The sequence below is a fragment of the Chiloscyllium punctatum genome, chromosome 20 (genome assembly GCF_047496795.1).
Source record: "Chiloscyllium punctatum isolate Juve2018m chromosome 20, sChiPun1.3, whole genome shotgun sequence".
NCBI lineage: Eukaryota > Metazoa > Chordata > Chondrichthyes > Orectolobiformes > Hemiscylliidae > Chiloscyllium > Chiloscyllium punctatum.
This window is the reverse complement of record NC_092758.1, coordinates 19,370,133-19,391,567: the sequence shown is the minus strand read 5'-3', so window position 1 is coordinate 19,391,567 and position 21,435 is coordinate 19,370,133. Positions and strand designations below refer to the sequence as shown.

The 21,435-nt window shown below is 40.3% G+C and overlaps 1 protein-coding gene across 2 annotated transcripts in view; it reads left to right on the top strand.

Moving 5' to 3' along the window:
• LOC140491952 (protocadherin Fat 1-like) overlaps nucleotides 1-21,435 on the top strand; it is a 157,869-nt gene that overhangs the window by 67,772 nt on the left and 68,662 nt on the right. For both annotated transcript variants that reach the window (XM_072590458.1, XM_072590457.1), the window contains exons 4-5: nucleotides 13,820-13,881; nucleotides 15,437-15,751. In XM_072590458.1, coding sequence (XP_072446559.1) covers nucleotides 13,820-13,881; nucleotides 15,437-15,751 — 377 coding nt within the window. The remainder of the gene's footprint in view (nucleotides 1-13,819; nucleotides 13,882-15,436; nucleotides 15,752-21,435) is intronic.

The following is a 21,435-nucleotide window of genomic DNA, read 5'->3' as shown; positions in this document are numbered from 1 at the left end:
CACCATGCTGGACCACTGACAGACTACCACACTGGGCCACCGAGAGACCACCACACCGGGCCACGGAGGGGCTACCACTTCTTGCCGAGTGACTGCTATGGCAGGCCACTGGAATCTCGATTTATAAGGGGATCAAAGGCCATATCAGCTTTGTTCAAGCAGTGGAGCAGTCTCGATGGGCTGAATGGCCTAATTCAGTTCCTATATCTTATAGTGTTGCAGTCTATAAAACATAGGAGTCACTTGCTGCTGTGCTTTTGAGTTTGCTCAACCTAGTCACTCCCTAAGACTGTGAAGCAGTGATTTATAAGCAGGTCGCAAGCTACGGAGTTATATTTCAACAAGTGACCCTAATGGCTAAAGTAGGTGATCTCCGTGTCAGCAACAAAATATTGGAGGTGTTGACCTTATACAATATTATATAACAAGTGAGAAAAGCACATTTTACATCTCTTTCAATTTTTATTTCCGTTGAGTATATTCGTGGCCACATTACAGACAGATGGAAACTAATGCAGACAAATGTGAAGTTCTGTACGTAGGAAGGAAATTATAGATGTATTGTGTTGAATCAGCTACAGATGAGATTACAGAAACTCATGAGTCTTCATCGATACAAATTTAAACATGTCTACCCATCGCAGAGCAGTAGTCAACAAAACCAATAAAACGTTGCACAACACAGTCAAAACCACAGCATGTAAATTAGCAGAGGTGATGATCAAACCTATTGTGCTGTTAGCAAACCAGACCTTAAATACCACCTCCAGATAAATAGCAAAAGGCAAGAGGAACATTCAAGTGCTTAGGGCAGTTCTAAGAAGATCCATTAGACTAGTTTCAATGTCAAGAATCTGAGCTGTGAGGAAAGACTCAACAATGTGTGTCTGTTTCTCGCTAATGAGATGGGAAGCTTCAAATAGGAAATTTCTCAACTCTGCAGATATGTGTCTCCACAAACAATATTTTTGCCTGCAGAGGTAGACGAGTAGGGGATCTGTAATTAGAAGGTGGGCCAATCTTGTTCCGGGCATTCCTCAAATTAGAGTCCTCGGCCCAAGCATCTTCAGGTGCTTTAGAACATAGAACAGTACAGCACAGTACAGGCCCTTTGGCCCTCGAGGTTATGCTGTCCTTTTATCCTACTGTAAGATCAAACTAACCTACATACCCTTCATTTCACTATCATCCATGTGCCAATCCAGGAGTCACTTAAATGTTCCTAATGTATCTGACTCTACTGCTATTACTGGCAGTGCATTCTATGCATCGCCACTCTCTGGGTAAAGAACCTACCTCTGACATCTCACCTAAACCTTCCTCCATTCACCTTAAAATTATGCCCCCTTGAGATAGCCATTTCCACCCTGGGAAAAAGTCTCTGGCTATCCACTGTATCTATACTTATCATCATCTTGTCTTTACTAATGATACATCTTCCATCTTAAGGTCAGAGTTTGGGATATTCACTGATGATTGTACAATATTCAGTTGCGCTTGTGATTAGTATCAAAACAGTTCATATCCACATGGAGCTAGACTAATACACCATCCAGATTTAGGCTGAGTAGTGGCAAGTAACATAAATGCAATGCTCACACCCAAAAGCAGAGAATCTAACCATATCCCCATGACATTCAATGGCATTACCATTACCAAATCCCCATCATCAACGGCATGGCCAGAAACAGAAGTGGGCTAGCCATTTGTATACTGTGGCTGCAAGAATAGGTCAGAGGCTATAAATTCCAGCAAGTAACCCACTTCCTAAATGCGCAAAACCTGTCACTAAGGCTCTTTTGATGGCACCCTTCACAAACTAACTCAAGCACATAGAAGACAAGGGCAGCAGTTGCAAGGGCAGTGTGGGAACACCACACTTCCAAGTTCCCAATCCTGCCACATTCCATCCTGCCTTGGAACTGTAGTGCTTTTCTTTCACCGTCATTGGGTTATAATTCTGGAATGTCCTTTCCTAACAGCACTGTGATAGTGCCTACAGCACACAGACAGCAGCAGTTCAAGAAGGCAGCTCACCACAACCTTTTCAAGGGCAATTAGGAATAGGCAATCAATACTGACTCAGGCAATGATGGCCCACAGCATGAGTCTGAATCATAAAAAAATAGTGAACTGTAACACTTCCGCCTTTATAAACTGATCCCAGCTGAGTTGATCCATTAGTGAGTCTTGGGGTTTAGCCAAGCATTTACGTAGAGGCAATCTGGAACAGAATCCAGAATCAGGTCCCACCCATCATTTTTAAGTGCCTCAGATCAACCTTTGTAAAAACCTGTCTAGATTTTCAATGACATCTTATAAAACTCCAACCTTTATTGCTTATAGTTTATCAGTCGCCGCTCTCCAGAACTTAATGCAACTTAGAAAAATCACACATGAATACTTGTTCATTTTGAGAGTGGCCTCCCTGTTCTCCTTTGACAGTGTTCGCTGAATATTCTGCAAAGGTCAGTTCTCCCACCTTTCTGGCAGCTATTATTGAGTGCACTGACCATTGAGGCTTCACAGCTGGCAGATAATGCATCGGGATCACTGGGGCCAAGTGGCCAAGAATGGATCTACAGTTTACACTATTCAGAGCTGCTCAGTTTGTCAGTGAAAGGGCTGGTTCTCAAGCAGGTTTGGTTTAGTCAGTGATTTGCCTTATGATGTTCTTATTATGTGAGTCTCTGAGGAGCCTATATTTTCTGTGTTTCTCGAATCCCTATCAATTTCTCTGGTTCCAGTAATATCAATTCACAAGACCTCTCTGATTTCCACCTTCCTCCTGCAACACAGATTCTGCCATGATTTTGAGTGAGAAGAATTCCTAAAGCTTGAACGATATTAATGGCTTCCAGTTCTGTTTAGATGTCTGTGGTTTATGCCCTCAATTAATAGACATCTATGACACAATAACCTGCAGCTTTTGAGACTGATGCGAGAAGATAATGGTTATAGTTTTTTGGCTGAAATAAAATTCTGCTCACTTTTAAGATGAGTGTTTTAAGTGGTGCAGACTGGATTCAAGGTAAAGAAAAATTTAACCCGGAATGCTATTTTAACTTAAACTGCAGGAATGAAACAGAAGGGCGCAGATTGAAACTGGAGTAAGGTTCTTTCTAAGTAGTCATCAGAAAATTATTTTTCATACAAAATAAATGAATAACATGTTGAATAAGATTCCAGGTTGAACAATGAAGACAAACATGTTGGAACAATAACACAATGAAAATGGGGTTCATGATTGCAATGTTAGGAACTCTTTGAGTGATTAAGATGGAAGATTGTCTGAATGGTCTTTCTCATCCATAATTATATTTTGACTTTGGTATGATGAAAGACTATAATGATAAAAAGAATGAACAATGTAACAAATATGCTACAAGGGCTTGTGGGTGTAGGGAAACATTGACTCAAAATTGACAAGTGTTAAGAGCGAGAACTGGAGATAGAATAATTGTCTTTTCCTTGAGGCAAATTACTGGCTGTGATCAGCTTTTTATTTAACAGAAATACAGAATTGAACCTGGATCTTCTGATCTAGATAACGAATAGCACAGGAGCAGGCTGTCTTTTCTTCCCTTCAAACATTACCCAAGCTAACTATCAGAGATTACATGTCTATGGAGGAACAAGGTTGAAAGAGAGTACAAAGTGTTTGGTTGCAGTTTGTGTCCACCATGAACCTGGGCAGGCTTGATGGGACAGCTATTCTTTGCTTTTTGTCTGTCATTTTCGTAGATAAGTATTTTCCCGCCCTGGGCAATATTACCTTGCACCACCAGCTAAATCAAGTCAAACAACTTCTTCATTCTTTCATTTAAGCTAACAATTCACTTGCACTGTTGCTCTCTATACCAACCACTTCTGCAATTTAAACATAGTTAATTGTGTAAAACTCCATGAGATTTGGCGTCTTAAAGCTCTATGTAGATGGTGAAATCATATTACAGGATCTTTACATATTGGAATGCTTTACTGTGTTTTATGATGGAATATAATTATAGTTTTGTTTAATAGTTTAATTTGGAATTTGAAACTGAAACAATTTGCATCAATTAATAAGGCTAATTGTGAAGCTAACTTGTTTATATAAAAACAATTCTTGCCAATGTTGATGTCAACTTAATGACTCTTGTTATCAGACTTATGAATAACAATAATTTACAAAATTACTGAACATCAGTGTATGAGTCAATGAAAAAACTCTCAACAAGGCAATTGTCTGCCGCAAGGAAAATGGTTAATTAGTAAAATCATGAAAGCAGAAAGAGACTTGTTTTATAGTCAGCCATAAAATTTTCAAGTTTGATTTATTTTCTAAAAACTTAATGAATGAAGCAGATTATTTGCTGATAACATCCCAAATGATGAGAAATTTTGCTATTGTGAAATTCACAACTCCACTAAATTGCTTACATTTGAATATGTTATCAGACTCCACAGCTTCCCTTTCCATTTATCTCTATCTTCTTCTTTCCCAATTCTTTCCCATTTATGATTCCCATATCATTATGTCTCTTTTTGCATTTGTTGGTTTTGTGGTTTCCTGATGCCCTGCCTTATTGATCTTTCATCAAGTCAAGTTAGGCAATCCTCCTGAAAGACTATAATTTAAGAGTTTCCTGTTTATTCACAAAGCCTCTGCTTTATATGAAACTTTTGACAAAGAATTTTGTTTCTACCGGTGGTGCCATGGGTAGCTAGTGATACTTCATATTACACCTTAAGTAAATTATCAGACCTCCTTTGACTTAACTCTGTCCTGATACAGTATGATGATGTAATTATAATTTAATAGCTGTGCAATACAGCTAAGTATGGAAGCAGGCCATTTGGCACATTGAGACTGCACCGCCCCTCTGAAAAGCATCCCACCTAGACCCACCCTATAACCCCGCATTTCCCATGGCTAATCAACCTAACATACACATCCTTGGACATTATACGAAACTTAGCATGGCCAATCCACCCTAACCTACACATCTTCGAACTGTAGGAGGAAACCCACACAGACACAGGGAGAATGTGCAAACGGACAGTCCAAGGGTGGAACCGAACCTGGGTCTATGATGCTATGAGGCATCATTGCTAACCACTGAACCACTGTGCCACCCCCAATTCACCTAGGCTTTTTTCCATGTTCACAAATAGAGTTCATTGAAATAAAGTCACTCACTGAGCTTGAGGCATTTTATGATGATAAATATTAGAATTTATTCAGGTTAGGTCAATGTTTGGAATCAACAATGTCATTGGTCACTGACAATTTCATTATGCCTGCTTGAAATATTTTCCATGTATTTATTCTTATGAACAGTATCGGGTGAGAATCATCCAATCCTAAATTTAACTCTTCATAAGAACCCTGCTTAGGAGGAAACAAAAGAATTATTCTTTACTTCATTATACACCTATATGCCTGTTTATAGTTGTGTTCAGGTGAGTCAAGATTGGCAGCGTGATAACAGACAAATGGAGTGTGAAATCAGTTCTTTTAGTCTCCAGGAAATATAAATCTGTGGTTTTGCTTGGAATGGAGAAAAGGCCCTTCTTGTTGAACCTTTCTTTCTTTATTCCATTTCCTTCCTGTCTTAGTGGTATCAACCCTTGGTGATACATTTATTCCATGAGCATCAACAATTGTCAATCTCTTCAACCACTTGACCATTCTTCTTGAATGAGACTAGGCAATGAGTCCTGGTAAGTTATCCAATGAAGGAAGCTATCAGTGGAGACTCTGATCTTGTCTACACACTGATATCCACACAATAGCCTCCATTATTCTACTGCAACTCAGGCAGAAACAATGTGAAAATAAGGCCTCTCGCTTAACAGTGAGTGCCTTCTCTGACATCAGCTTTTCAAGTGTGCTGCCTTTCACCATTTACCATATATAAATGGGAGTAGGCTGGCTGATTTTCCTTCTTACCACTGTTCTGTTGATGACATCTAGGGAATGGTGGCAAAATAATGAAGTCAAATCAGGTTATTATAGAGTAATAGAAACATTTAGTAGAGGCCTACATTTCCTTAATAATGATCCTAGATGTTTAAAAGTCAAACGTCTTGAGTAGTCTCCAGCTTTTATTGTAAATAGCAGCAAGAAAATCCACCCTCTTGAAGTTGTTCTCTCTGTGATCTGGGACTGCAGTGGATGCCCTCGACAGCATCATTGCTGGTTCCTCCTCTGCAGCAGTGGACTCATTTTCGATGAGTGTAATCTTGCCAGATTCCCTATTGTGTACAGAATGTGGCTTAAAGGAAACAGGCAATGGAGTAGAATATGATTTAGCAAATGGAACTGCTCGCCTGCTTTGGGTAGGTTATGCATATCCAGCCTTTTTACTTTCCAACAGTGTGTTAGATAACACTTCTCTGGATTAAATTCCTTTCACTCATTGTCTGCCAATCTATCTATAACTTGTTGCAGTTGGTTCATGTCACCTTCCGTAGTTGCTATGCCACATCGTCAAATTTACTGTCATGAGTAAATGTTAAAATGTTGCTCTTCCAATTACAATATCAAATTATTAGCGTTTATCAGAAAGTCTGATCGCAATTGCTTCACAAATAATCTGCGCTTACCAGTTACAAATATGCGAACAAGAAATAAGAGTAAGACCATTCGGCCCTTCAAGTCTGTAACACAATTCAATAAGTTCATGTCTGATCTGATTTTAACCTTGACTCTACGCTCCTGTATAACCCCAATAATCTTTCCCCTTGATAAATAAGAATCCAATTCTCCCTTAAAAGTATTTAAAGATTCTGCAATCACTCAAGAAAGCCATTCCAAAGACTTTCAACCCCCTGAGAGAATAATATGTTTCCTCATTTCAGTTTTAAATGGGTGACCCCTTATTTTAAACTATGGCTCCTAGTTTCAAATTCAAGCAAGATACAACTTGCATTATTTCAGCTAAATGTACCATCATGAACTACTTCCTTTCCGCGGTTTTTGTTTGTTGTGCTTTAAGGTATCTTTGATGAACATTAGGATACGCTCAGACATTTGTGGTCAGCTAAGCATCTCTTATGTTAGAAAAAACTGCAACTCCACCGTCACAGCATACTACAGTACTGTCCTTTAAACATATTCTATGTCAATTTGATACAACAGTTACTCATCTCTCATTCTCTTTTTGGTTTTTGTAGATGATATTAACATTGCCTGGGGCCAGGAAACAAGAACAGGTTAATTCATGGGCAAAATAAATCAGCAATTTGATTTTCCATTTTCTCTGTTTAGACAAGGTTTGGAAAGGTATCAAGTTGCAGCAGTAACAAACACATCTGCACACTTTATTGTTTATCACTAAGTGCCTAGCTGCTATGTGCAGCACGAATAGGTGGTACATGATTAAACACAATTCAGTTGGTGGCAGTCTTACCCCTGGTTGTGAATACTGTGGGTTCAGAGTTCCACTCTGGAGACTTGATCACAAATTTCAGGCTGATCTTTCAGTGCAAAATGGAGTGTTGTAGTGTCAGAAATGGCAATATTTCAACAAGATGTCGAACTGAAACCAACTTTGCTGTCTTAGGTGGGTGCAAAAGATTACATGGCCATATTTTGATTTATCAGAATTACCTCCAGTGTCATGACCAATATTAATGCTGAACCAACATAATTAAAACTAATAATCTTGTCATTATGGGATTATCATTTGCAGGGTTTAGTTGCATATACAAATTGACTGCCATGTTTCTTTTGTTATGAAGGAGGCCAGACCACTCAAAATATTCTTAAGCAGGCAATCCATGCCATAACTTTGCAATTTGTTTTGGTAAGTGTACAGTGAAAATTACCTGGAGTAAGGTAGCTAGGTTGACTACCAGGTTTTAAAACAGACAAAAATGTATTCATAAAATTACATAATGAAACACAAAGAACAGAATAAAGAACCCCTCCAGAACTCAGTCTATCCAAACTAGACTTAATTATGCTAATCTGAATATACACAACACTCCCAATAAGCAAACCCCATTAAAAACCAGTACAAATGGAACACATGCTTACAGGTTGAAGTTAGAAGGGCAGAGAGAAAGAGAGATTGTTTGTTTCCACACGGCTCACTGTTGAACTTCCAACCAGTTCTGAACTGAACTAAATGGCCCTGCTAGAGAGCTGACCACTCCCCTTTCATTATACAGGTCACTTTTAAAACATGACCATTTTGGCCTGAAGTCTCATCTATTTACATAGAAACAAAAAAGGCTTCTCAATACCCTTTAATCTCTGCACCAAACCAGTCTAATCAGCACCGAGAGCAGTTCATTAACCCTCTGAAGAAAACCAAGGACATAGTATCCTTGAAAAAAGGAAGAGCTTTTCGAAAAAAAGAGACATCTCCCCCCTTAAAAAATGAACCATCAATACCAAAAGATAACTTTGTTTTTAAAACCTTCAAAAACCCAGTTAGTAGTCTATATATACACATATACACTATACTAACTATAAACATGCAAATTCAGGCTGTAGCACACCCACCACCGAATGCCCCCATATCTCATTTGAGTCTCGATAACGCATCGGCAATTAGGTTTTCGCGACCTGCCACATGCACAATTGTCAAATTGAATGGCTACAACCACAAGCTCCATCTGAACAGTCTGGCATTTTTGTCCTTAAATCTTTCCACAAATATGGATGGGTTATGATCAATGTGTACGATTGTTTCAGATGCATTGCTGGGAGTATAAACACTGAAATGGTGTAATGCCAACACCAAGCTTAAAGTCTCTTTCTCAACCGTTGAATATTTCTGTAGATGAATGTTCAACTTCCTTGAAAATTACCCAATGTGTCTTTCTATTCCCTCGTTATTCCTCCTGCAGGAGCACCACACCGACACCCACATCACTGGCATCGATAGCCACCTTAAAAGGCTTTGTATAGTTTGGTGTGGCTAATACCGGGGCAGGGGTTAACACAGTTTTTAGGCTGTCAAATGCCTTTTAACAGTACTCTGTCCACTGAAACCTCTCGCCCTTTATTAACAATTCAGTGAGTGGAGCAGCCACACTGCTAAAGTTCAGCACAAACTTTCAGTAATATCCACTCAACCCCAGGAACTGTAGTACTGCTTTGTTTTTGTCGACCGTGCAGGAAATTCTCCAATTACTTTCATTTTTGCATCCCATAGGTCATTTGTCCATGTCTAGTCACCTGGCCCAGGAAGGTGACTTGGGCTTTGGCAAATTCACTTTTAGCTGGGTTTACTACCAAACCTGTCTTCCAAAGTCGATCAAACAAGTCCGATAAATGCTGTCAGTGTTCCTTCCATGAGTGACTAAAATCACCAGGTCATCAATATACATCACACAGTTGGGTATTTCTGGCAATGACCTTATGAGTCAGTCTCTGAAATGTGGCTGGAACGTTTTTCGTACCAAATGGCATGACTTTGAACTGATACAGTCCATTTGGCATTACGAAAGCTGAAATCGCTTTTGCTCTTTCAGACAGAGGTACTTGCCTCTGAGCATGTCTAACTTAGAAATGTAAGTTGCTTGTCCCCCTTTCTTGACACAGTCCTCCAGCCATGGAATTGGATATGCATCAGTCTTTGTAATGGTATTGACTTTGCGATAGTCCACACATAACCGTTGAATACCATCTGGCTTTGGCACCGTGACTATGGGTGAGCTCCAGACACTGTAACTCATTTCGATTGTACCAATGGAGCATGCGCTCTATCTCCTTCTGAGCCTGTGCCAACTTTAGAGAGATATGCCTATAAGGATGTTGCTAATCGGAACAGCATCTCCTATATCTGCATCATGCACATTTCGGTTAGTACCTCCCAGTTTATTTCCACGTATCTCCCCATGTGATAGTAATAACTCTTTCAGGTCATTTCGATTTTCTTGCGGAAGGTAACTCAATAATTTATCCTAATTTTTGACAACTTCCTCATTGTTCCATTTGATTTCAGGAATGTCCAGTTCAGAATCCTCTGAACTTGGTTCTTCCTTCTGTGCTGTAATCAGTAACACCTTTTCCTCTTGTTTTCCTTCCCTATCTAAACACAAGTAGTTAACTACTTCTCAAGTAGTTCACCTCACTCACGTTCCTCTCAATTTGATAAGGTCCACTAAACCTGGCTTTTAAAGGCTCACCTGTGACTGGAAGCAACACCAATACCTTATCCCCAGTTGCAAAATTGTGAATTTGTGATTTCTTAACTGCTTTCTTTTTCATTGTATCCTGTGATACTTTTAAATGCTGTCTAGCCAACTCTCCAGCTCTATTGAATCGTTCTCTAAAATGTGACACATAGTCCCAAATGGATGATCTCTGAATTCTGACATATTCATTTCTCCTTAATCAATTTTAATGGTCCTCTTACTTAATGCCCAAATATTAATTCAAATGGACTGAATTTGGTCGATTGATTTGGTGCATCTCTGATTGCAACAAGTACAAACAGAACTCCCTTATCCCAATCATCTGGATAATCCTGACCATAAGCTCCTAACATGGTTTTTAATGTTTGATGCCATATCTCTAGCACTCCCTGCGATTCCGGATGGTACGCAGTAGATTTGAATTGTTTTATTCCCAAGTTATCCCTAACCTCCTTGAATAGTTTGGATGTGAAGTTTTATCCTTGATATGACTGGATCTCTATTGGTAGTCCGTATCTAGTAAAAAAATTAAATAATTCTTCTACAACCCTTTTAGCTGTGATGATGCGTAATGGGATTGCCTCTGGAAACCTAGTCGGCATATCCATTATTTTTAATAAATACTAATTCCCATTTTTTGTTTGAGGTAGTAGACCTACACAATTAATAAAGATTCTTGTGAAAGTTTCCTCAAATGCTGGATTACGTATTAAAGGTGCAGGTTTTATTACTGCCTGTGGTTTTCTGATTAGCTGACATGTATGACACATTTGGCAAAATTCACCTACATCCTTCTGCAGTCCAGGCCAGTAAAAATGCCTTTGTATTTTAGCCTGTGTTTTCCTCACCCCTAAATGACCTCCAAGTGGTAGCTCATGCGTCACTCGCAGCACCTCCTTTCTAAACCCTACTGGCAAAACAATTTGATGAAAATCTGCCCATTTCCTCATTAAGACATCATTTGTTAAATAATAAAGCACAGGAATGCATTCACTCTCCTTCTCTTTAAATGCCTTTTGATACAACCTTTTTAAGTCATCTTTCTGCTCTAATCAGAGCTAAAGGAACTTGCATGTTTACCTATTTGCTCCTGCTCTGTTCCACTTATCTGACTGAAGAAAGTTTCTGAAAAAGCGATGTCAGCTTCCCCTTGTATGTGTCTTTTGATCTCTCCTGCTTCATCTTGTGCGTCTGTGATCTTGTGATCACACAAGCAGGGAAAATTCCTGGAAAGACATTCTTCATGTCTTCAGTTGCCTGCATCTCCACTGGCTTTTCAACTAGAGTAGGCAGCAAGCCATCCCACCACAAATTCTCCACATTTCTCTGGACTCTCTAGCCTCACTTTGCACAATTCAGCACTTCTTGTCTCACCATGAATTCCTGTTACCAGTACCTTTTCTGGCAATAGTCCCTCAGGAATACATATCTCCCCATCCTTCAGCATTACTGACTGAGAGGATCCTGTGTCCCTTAATATTGTAACCTCCTTACCTACTGCTCCTGGCCTATGTGAATAAACTTTACCATTGCATGTATATTTTTTAAGCAGATCTGGCATGTCCTCCTTAACCAACCTCTGATCATCTTGTACACTCTGAGGCAGTTATCTAACTTCCATTGTGCTTTTTGTTACTAATCCAACAAAACTTCCAGGCTTGTCTGGTTTTCCTACACCTTGCTTTCTCCTCGGCCACCAACATGAGTTTGTGTGGCCCATTTTATTACAATGAAACACTGGACCTTTTTAACTTCTTTGTCCCCTTCAAGGGTTTCTTTTGTACCCTGTGATAAATTATCTTTATGATCTTCACTGAGATCTACCTTTCCCTTTCCACGTGAGGATTTGTCTTTGCCCCAATTTCTATCCCTCATGGATTGAAATTGATTCTGGAAGCCAAACCGTGTTTTATGAACCAGCTCATAATCATCAGCCACTTCAGCTGCTAACCTTGCTGTTTTAACTCTCTGCTCTTCCACATGAGTTTGCAGTACTTCAGGCAGTGAATTTTTGAATTCCTCCAAAATAATTACCTCTCTGAGGGCATCATGGTTTTGCTCGAGTTTTAAAGCTCTTATCCATCTATTGAAATTACTCTGTTTGATCCTTTCAAACTCATTATAGGTTTGACCAGGGTCCCTCCTTAGATTCCTACAACGTTGTCTATAACTTCTGGTGCAAGCTCATAGCTACTTAAAATGGCTTTTTTTCACCTCCTCACACTCCCCAGGTACTTCCTCTGACAGTGATGTGAATACCTTACTAGCCCTACCTGCAAGTTTTATTTGGATCAACACAACCCACATTGCCACTGGCCACTGCATTTGTTTAGCCACCTTTTCAAATGAGAAGAAAAAGGCTTCCACATCTTTCTCAGCAAATGTAGGCAATGCTTATTCATACTTAAACAGTTTCTCACTGGGCTTCTGATTACCAGGAAAAAGTGAGGACTGCAGATGCTGGAGATCAGAGCTGAAAATGTGTTGCTGGAAAAGCACAGCAGATCAGGCAGCATCCAAGGAGCAGGAGAATCGACATTTCGGGCATGAGCCCTTCTTCAGCCCTTCTTCTGGTTACCAAAGGCTTGTTCATCCTCACTCTCTTCCTCACTGAGCCTACCCTCAGCCTTTATCTCCAGCCTTTTAAGCTGCCTTTCCTTTTTAAGTGCCAGTTTTTGAAGTTCAAAAGCTCTCTCTTTTTCTCTCTCTTCTGCTTTTAATCATAACTCAAACTGTTTCATTTCTGCTGCCCTTTCTTTATCTCTCGCCTTTTAACGCAAACTGCTTCATTTGCAATTGAATTCTTGCCATCTCTATAGATTCTGATGGTTTCTCCAACAAGTTTAAATGCTAAGCTACTGCTGTAATTAACAGACAGATCCAATTCCAGCTTCTCTGCTAATTCCTGCAGCTTGGTCTTATTTACTTTTTGCAAATCTTTCAAAGTTACCGTTTCCACTTCCAGAAAACTTTTGCCGACTGAAAGCCATTACTATCCCAAACTTTGTCTACCCAACCAAACCAACACCCAAGTAACGTCATTAGCGCCTACAACTCACTGTTTAAAATCCCGCAAAGAGCCCCCAATTTGTAATGGACTAGGCCAGACCACTCAAGCACATTCTTAAGCAGGTAGCCCAGACCATAACTTTGCAATTTGTTTCAATAAGTATAAAATTACCCAAATTAAAGTAGCGAGCTTGACTACAATGTTTTAATACAGACAAAAAGTTTGAATCTCAGAGTTGTAATTTTCATCTGTACTTGCTTGTGACATTGTAATGGATTGAGAGCTTATTTTCCAAGTCCAAATATCCAAATTGGCAAAGGAGCATCTGTGAAGGTGCCAGGCATTTCTAGCATCTCTGACTGGCCCAGATGGAGGCCAGCCATCAATAATGGAAAGACCAGGTGAAAGCCCAAGAAAATCCCAACACCCACTTCTTCAAATGTCACCGGCCTCACCAGTGGCTAGGTGTGCAGATCTCGCATTGGACTGTTTAGTTACCTCAGGAATTTCTATTCTTAAATAGATAGGGAAACCATATTGAAGCTGCCAGCAGATGGACCCATTTTAATTCAGCAAATGTGAATCATCCTGTAAAGCTTTGATTGAAATGGTTTTTGCTTTCACCTTCAGAACATATCTTACACAGAATCATTTTCTTGTTTTTGATTCTAGGTCTCATCACCACCACAATGCGCACGCTGGACCGTGAAAAAAGAAATGAACACACCCTAGAGGTGAGTAGAATGAGGCCATCAGATTAGCTGTCTCTACACTGAGACATCATATGGCCAGAGGCATCATACCATCATAGGTAAGACAGTGGGCAGGCTGAGCAATAAAAGCACCATTTTTAAAAAATATTATGTCTGAAAATCTAAAGGATTTATTATTTCTTCCTTGAGGAAATGTAGAAAGTCATGCTGGAGCTATCAAGGGAATTACTTACTTACAGTGTGGAAACAGGCCCTTCAGCCCAACAAGTCCACACCGACCCGCCGAAGCACAACCCATCCAGACTCATTCCCCTACAGTTACCCCTGCACCTAACACTACGGGCAGAATGTCTAGGTTCAGACTATTGAGATCAGTGTGCTATAGATTTCTACACCCTTTTCACCCTCCTTCCTGTTCGGTGTGTATTTCTGCTAAAGCAGGACTTCTACTGATCACTTTAATGCCTCCCTTGGCCCTAATCCATTTTTCTTCTCTCGCTCCATGACAAAACTAAGTTCCCACAGCCCCATTACCAGCCACTACCAAACTGTTGTGCAGTCAAAAGTTTGGCTGGTGAAGGTTACCGCGACATACTTTGGAGGTTTCATGTAGCAGGAGAAAGAAATAACCAGCTGTCCTGACTTTTGTTTCTCTGTTAATATTTCTATTATCAACAGGGACTGTGCTTAGTAACACTTCAACACACACTTCCATCATTTTATTTTCTGTTCCTTGCTTCATTCTGCCCACTTCAGCATAATGACTAACCTGCACCCTCTACATCCAAGAGCACAAAGGGCTGCAACATGTTTCACATTTACCTCTGCCACACATTTGCCCACATGTGGGTAGGCACCGATTGTCCTGGTGAAACCAAGCCACAGGTACTGGTGGAAGTTGGCAATTCATAAAAAACAAATTAGAGTGCTTTCTGTCTTCCCCAGTCAGTGGGAAAGCAGGAAAAAGACCTAAGCTTTCTTTCCTGAATTGGAATTAAAGTGAATTAAAATTTGTTGAGTCTGTTATCCCTTGAGAGAAAAGGGTTAATTTCGGGCCTCCTTAATTTGACAGATTCCAACTGGATGCTTTAACAAGTTTAGGTATTTTTTGTCGCTTGGATACATAGCATTAGTCTCACACTTTCAACATTCGCAATCAGAAAGAGTATTGTACCACCACCTGTAGTTTTACGCTGGTGTGATTCAGTGATGAAACAGTTTATACGGAAGTTCTGGGCATTTGAAGTGCAATTTCCCATCTTTCCCACCTAAAAATTTCATGTGGGCAGTATGGCATCAGGAAATACCCTCACTACTGAAAACTTGAAAGCAATCATTTCATGGCCAATGCTGTTCTTATGTGAACACTTGCAGTTATATCAAATCCATCTATGTGTCATTTTAATGTGTGAGAGATGAGTTGAACTTTAAAGAAATATCACTATTAATTTTCCCTGTATATCACTTGGCTGAGATGCACTTAAAATAACCGTGACTCTGGATATTGAATAGAAATGGTTATGTGTGTCTCACTGATGTTTGTGAAAGTGTATATGCCCTTTCTGTTTCTTTGCAGGTGACTGTTAGTGACAATGGTGTTCCTCCAAGACAGTCCACAGCAAAGGTAGTGGTAGAAGTTATGGATGAAAATGATAATGCTCCAAGGTTCCCAGAAATCCTGTATAATGTTAGACTGCTGGAACGCAAGAGCTCCACAAAGCCTCAGCCCATCTACAGGGTAATCGCTTCTGACCACGATGCTGGCTCAAATGCAGATGTCACCTACAGCATTGAGGACAGCCCCGAGGAAGGAAAATTCAAAATTCATCCAAAGTCTGGGATGGTCTCATCTACGTGGGCATTCACAGCAGAGGACTATGATATTTTAACGGTGAGTAGGAATGGACCTTTTAACATTTCACTCTTTTCATTGGTTGAAGTGGTTTGAGACTTTTGAGTGGATGGAACTGAAGATTCTAAAATAAGTGAAATATTGAGGAGAATCCCTCATCTGCTGCTAAAGCCTTCTCAGTTTCTTGCTGCACAATACTTCACTATACTCCTAGCTGACTTTCAATTTTGTAGAAACGTAAGGCCATTCAAAACTCAAGTTTATGTGTTAGTTTGTGCCATGTTAGCATTCCCCATTCAGTAAACCTTCAGTTTTAAAATTCTCATAGTTGTTTTCAAATCTTCCTGTATCTTTGTAATCTACTACAGCCCCACAACTAATTGAGATAGCTATGCTCCTCTGGATTTGTCTTCTTGAGTTTAGCTTAATTATCTGACATCCAGATCAGGATGAGTCGGCATTTCTTTCAATGTCCAATCTAGTTTTATAATTCTCTTGTGAATCAGCTTACATTAAAGTGCTACAAAAATGCTAATTCTCTTTTATCATTAGACACTATTTTCTCTTTTCTTACCCTGAGACAGCTCTCGTTATCATTGTAAATAATAACTGAAAGAAGTGCAGATTCTGTAAATCAGAATCAAAAACAGAAGTTGCTGGAAAAGCTCAGCAGGCCTGGCTGTATTTGAAAAGAGAAATCAAAGTTAACTTTTAGAGTCCAGTGGCCCTTCCTGAGAGGGACCCCTTCACCATTATGGTTCTTCTTGCCCTGGGCCACGTCCCATTATTTATTTTCTCATAGTTAAAGTAAATCTGGTAAATAAGCTAGTAGGCTAGTTTTTTCTGATGAAGTATTCTGATCAGGTATTCCTGATGAAGGGCTTTTGCCAGAAACATCGATTTTACTGCTCCTTGAATGCTGCCTGAACTTCCAGCACCATTAATCCAGATTCTGGTTTCCAGCATCTGCAGTCATTGTTTTTACCGAGGCTAGTTGTTTAGTTAAGATTAGAGTGGTGCTGGAAAAGCACAGCAGGTCAGGCAGCATCTGAGGAGCAAGAAAATCAGCGTTTCGGGCAAAAGCCCTTCATCAGGATGCCCTGATAGAATTATAGAAATTTGCAACACTGAAGAATGCCATTCAATTCACCACTCCGGTGCTGTGTCTTTTAAAGAACAGTGGGGCTTAGTTCCAAACCCTGTCTTTTTGTTTGTGACCCTCTTTATTCCATATCCTCACATACTCCTCCTCCATCCTTTAAAAAGTGAATTGTGTAAATGCAAGCTGGTGGGGGTGATCATGGGAAATGGTTCAGAAATGGAAAAAGAAACCATTGCACAAGGGTTCATTGTTACAGAAGATTGGAAATACATACTGGAGCAGTCTACTCCTATAAAAACAGGCCATTCAGCCCACCGATGTATATTTGCCTCAAAGATAGTTCCCTGCGTTGCAAGTTTCTTATTCTACCCAGTCTTAGTGAAAAAGTCCTGCTGAATAACTTAGTGGATTAATTAATAATTCCCTTCCATGTAATATTTCTGTGTCGTCCCAATCAACCACTTCTTAATTTTAAGGCTGTCTGCCATCTCTTAAGAAAAGAGAGCTCTCAGAGAAAAAACAATCATTGAAATTGGTACAGAATAAGCATTTGTAAAGTTAAGCTATCAATTCTTGGAAAGCATAATTTGAATGTAAATTCACCCAATCATTAAAAGGTTATTGTCTACATGAAAGAGGCAGCCCTATTTAATTTGAAAGAGGAGAAACAGCAGAAGGAGACTTGAATCATAATTATATGTGCAGTTGATGCCATAATGTGCTGTGTTGCCTGTTTGAAAGTGAACACACTCAGCTTTGCCAATTTTTTTTTTGTGAAACTGTTCAATATTCTATACAACATTTAAAGAAAAGCACAAACAAAGATGTGTTTAATTGCAGCTTCTAAGAACACGTTGCATTAAATTGAAATAAAACCTCAGTACAGAGAAACAAGAAAGGTGTGCTGGGATTATTGTTTAAACATGTTTATGTATAAAAGGCAAATATTGTTGACTTTTAATTAAGAACAATCGAACCTTTAGTAATACTGCTGAATCCTCAGTATCCTCAAAGAATTTTTGCCAACAGTAGCGTTGCTCAAGAGTAGAGGATAGCTCAGCCACTTCTGGTAGTCTATTAACTGAGGTAGTTATAAAGAAACTGGCCATTTGACCCACTGATCCAACATTATTTGTGTTTCATAAGAACCTACAACTACCCCATTTTATCTGACCATATCAGTATAACTTTCTTTCCTTTATCCCACATTTTCATTCAATAGCCCCTTAAATGCACCTGTAGTGTTTGCCTCAACTACCCCCTGTGTGTCAGCAAGTTGCACTTCCCAGCACCAATTGGTGTTCATGAGCTGCAAATCCAATTATTTAATGACGCTACCTTTATAATTCTTGGTTTTGGATCTTCCCACAAAAGGAATCATTTTTTCTAAATCTGTGTGATATATACCTTAAGAATTAAAAAAAATCTCCAATCTCTGTTATGTCTTCTGTTTTCAAAAATAAAAAGCCCCAGCCTGTCTGATCTACGTAGAACTGCCTAGCTTCGGTAAATTGTTTTTGCAACTTCCCTAATATGTAGACCAGAACTCTTCACAACATCAAATGTGTCAGGAAGCTGACATGGCTTCCTGCTTCCATAACTGTGGTTTCCCACTCACTGTGGTGGACAGGGCCCCCAATCATACCTGACCTATCACCGTGGTTCCGTTCTTGCCTCTTCCCATCACTCACAACAGCATGATCAGGTCCCCCGTGTCTTCACTTTTCACCCCACCAGCCTATGCACTCAAAGGATTATTCTCCGCCATTTCAGACAACTCCTGCAGAACGCCACCACCAAGCGCATCTTCACCTAGTCTGCCTTTCGCAGGGGCCACTCCCTCAGGGACCCCCTAGCCCATTCTTCAACCACCAACACCACTCTTCCTCCCCACAGCACCTTCGCATGTAACTGCAAAAGATGCAACACCTGCCCTTTCACCTCCTTCCTGTTCACAATCCAAGGGCCGATACGGTCTTTCCAGGTGAAGCAGCATTTCACCTGTATCTTCTCCAAACTCGTGTATTATATTCACCGCACCTAATGTGACCTACTCTACATTGGAGAAAGCAAATGCAGACTGGGTGATTGCTTTGCAGAACACCTCCAGTCTGTGCGCAAGCATGACCCTGACCTTCCTGTAGCTGTCATTTTAGTACAGTGTCCTGCTCGCATGCCCATGTGTCCTTGGCATGCTGCAACTCTCCAGCAAATCACAGCACAAACTGGAGGAACAACATCTCACCTTCAGACCAGGTACTTTACTGCCTTCTGGACTCAGTATTGAGTTCAACACCTTCAAACTGTGAACTCAATCCCATTCCTTCCCTTTTAGCCTTAGTTTTTACATTCTCTGCCACCATGTCCTCTCTTCCATGCCCCATCTCCAGTGGTACTGTCTGTTCTTTCCAATCTGGCAGTTCAACACACCATTGTTTTGCTCATTCCAATCACTTAATCTGCGCTATCAACATCCTTTCTCTCCAGCATTTCACCACCCTCATCTCCACTGTTGTATATGTGGTGCCCCCTCCACATTTCACTACAGCTCTGATGAAGAGTCATCTAAACTCAAAACGCTTACATCTCTCTCTCCACAGATGCTGCCTGGCCTGCTGTGATTTCCAATAAATGCATCAGTCCTGGCTGTCACTACAGCTGATTGATACTAAGTACCAAAGCTCTAATGCATCACATACACGAGGCAAATAAACACCACTGTGACTGAACTAATGGTGTCTGCAACATTATATTTAATCCAGCAGACAAAATACAATCTGTATTGTAAATTTGCAGTGTAATGATGGCCTCATTCTGATAATGCTGCACTTACAGTGCTTCAGGGTATTTATCAGCTTGATCTGCACCCAGAAAATAGAACAATACAGCACAGAACAGGCCCTCGATGTTGCGCCGACCTGTCAACTATTCTCAGCTCATTCCCCTACACTATCTCATCATCATCCATGTGCTTATCTAAGGAGTGTTTAAATCTCCCTAATGTGGCTGAGTTAACTACATTGGCAGGTAGGGCATTCCATGCCCTTACCACTCTCTGAGTAAAGAACCTACCTCTGACATCTGTCTTAAATCTATCACCCCTCAATTTGTAGTTATGCCCCCTCGTACATCATCCAAGGAAAAAGACTTTCACTGTCTACCCTATCTAATCCTTTGATCATCTTGTATGTCTCTATCAAATCCCCGCTTAGCCTTCTTCTTTCCAATGAGAACAGAGCCAAGTCTCTCACCCTTTCCTCATAAGACCTTTCCTCCAGACCAGGCAACATCCTGGTAAATCTCCTCTGCACCTTTTCCAATGCATCCACATCCTCCCCAAAATATGGGCCCAGAACTGTACACAATATTCCAAGTGTGACCACACTAGCATTTTGTATAGTTGCAGCATGATATTGCGGCTCCAGAACTCAATCCCTCTACGAATGAGACCTAACACACTGTATGCCTTCTTAACAGCACTATCCATCTGGATGGCAACTTTCAGGGATCTATGTACATGGACTCCAATATCTCTCTGCACATTCATACTGCCAAGAATCTTTTCATTGACCCAGTACTCTGACTTCCTGTTATTCTTCCCAAAGTAAATCACCTCACATTTAGTTGCATTGAACTCCATTTGCCACCTCTCAGCCCAATTCTACAGTTTATCCAAGCTTCCCTGCAACCTGTAACATTCTTCCAAACTCTCCACTACTCCACTGACTTTAGGACTATGGTCCTATTTTTCTGAGCTCATTGGCAGTGCATGGGGAATTGGGAAGGCTGGCAAAATGACATGGTGAGACATTGTGAGGGAATACCCGATGACTTCCAGCTGTCATGCCATTTTACCAGTAATAGGAAAACTAGCAGAGAAAATTGCCTTTTGGAAGCCCGTTTAAGAGGCCAATAAGAGGGAGTAAACTCTGACGGCTTAACAACAAACTCCATGGCGGGATGTGTCTTCTTTCAGGGTGCTCTATGATGTTTGGAGTTGGTCCAGGTGGTAATGGTCTATTATCTAACTGTTATAATAAGGATACTCACTATTACTCACGCCATGTTGCATGGGTTATTTGGGAGATTTGCTGCCAATATCCTCTTTCTTGGCAGGGATCCTGCCTGGGGGACAGGCCTCCATGCTTCATTGGACAACAGACCTGGTGGTAGCCACTTAATTGCCTTCTCCTGGCAAAATGTTGCTGCTTATTGGTGCTAGGTCACTGCCCACTTTCTGTCCCATTGGCAGGACACCTGCATTTCCCGAAACCTCTGGCCTGTATGTCTAATCTGGGCCATTAATCCGGCATGATTTCAAAGCAGTTAAACAAGTCACTCTTTGGCTGGGAGCCTATTTTCTGTATCTCTTGCTGCATATTAAAGTTTTCTTCTGATCCTTAATCTTGTTTGATGCCGCGACCTATGTTATAATCATCTTCCACATGCCCTTAAGGTTTGGAAGAATTTGCACTACAAACACACTAACACATCTTTTCTCTGGTGATAGCAAGTCTGATTTTCCCCGTCCACAGAAAAGTATCTGTGATGTATAATGTAATGAGAATTGTTTAATGTTTTGCTGGTTATCCTTTTTCTTTAAATTTAAGAAACTCAAAAT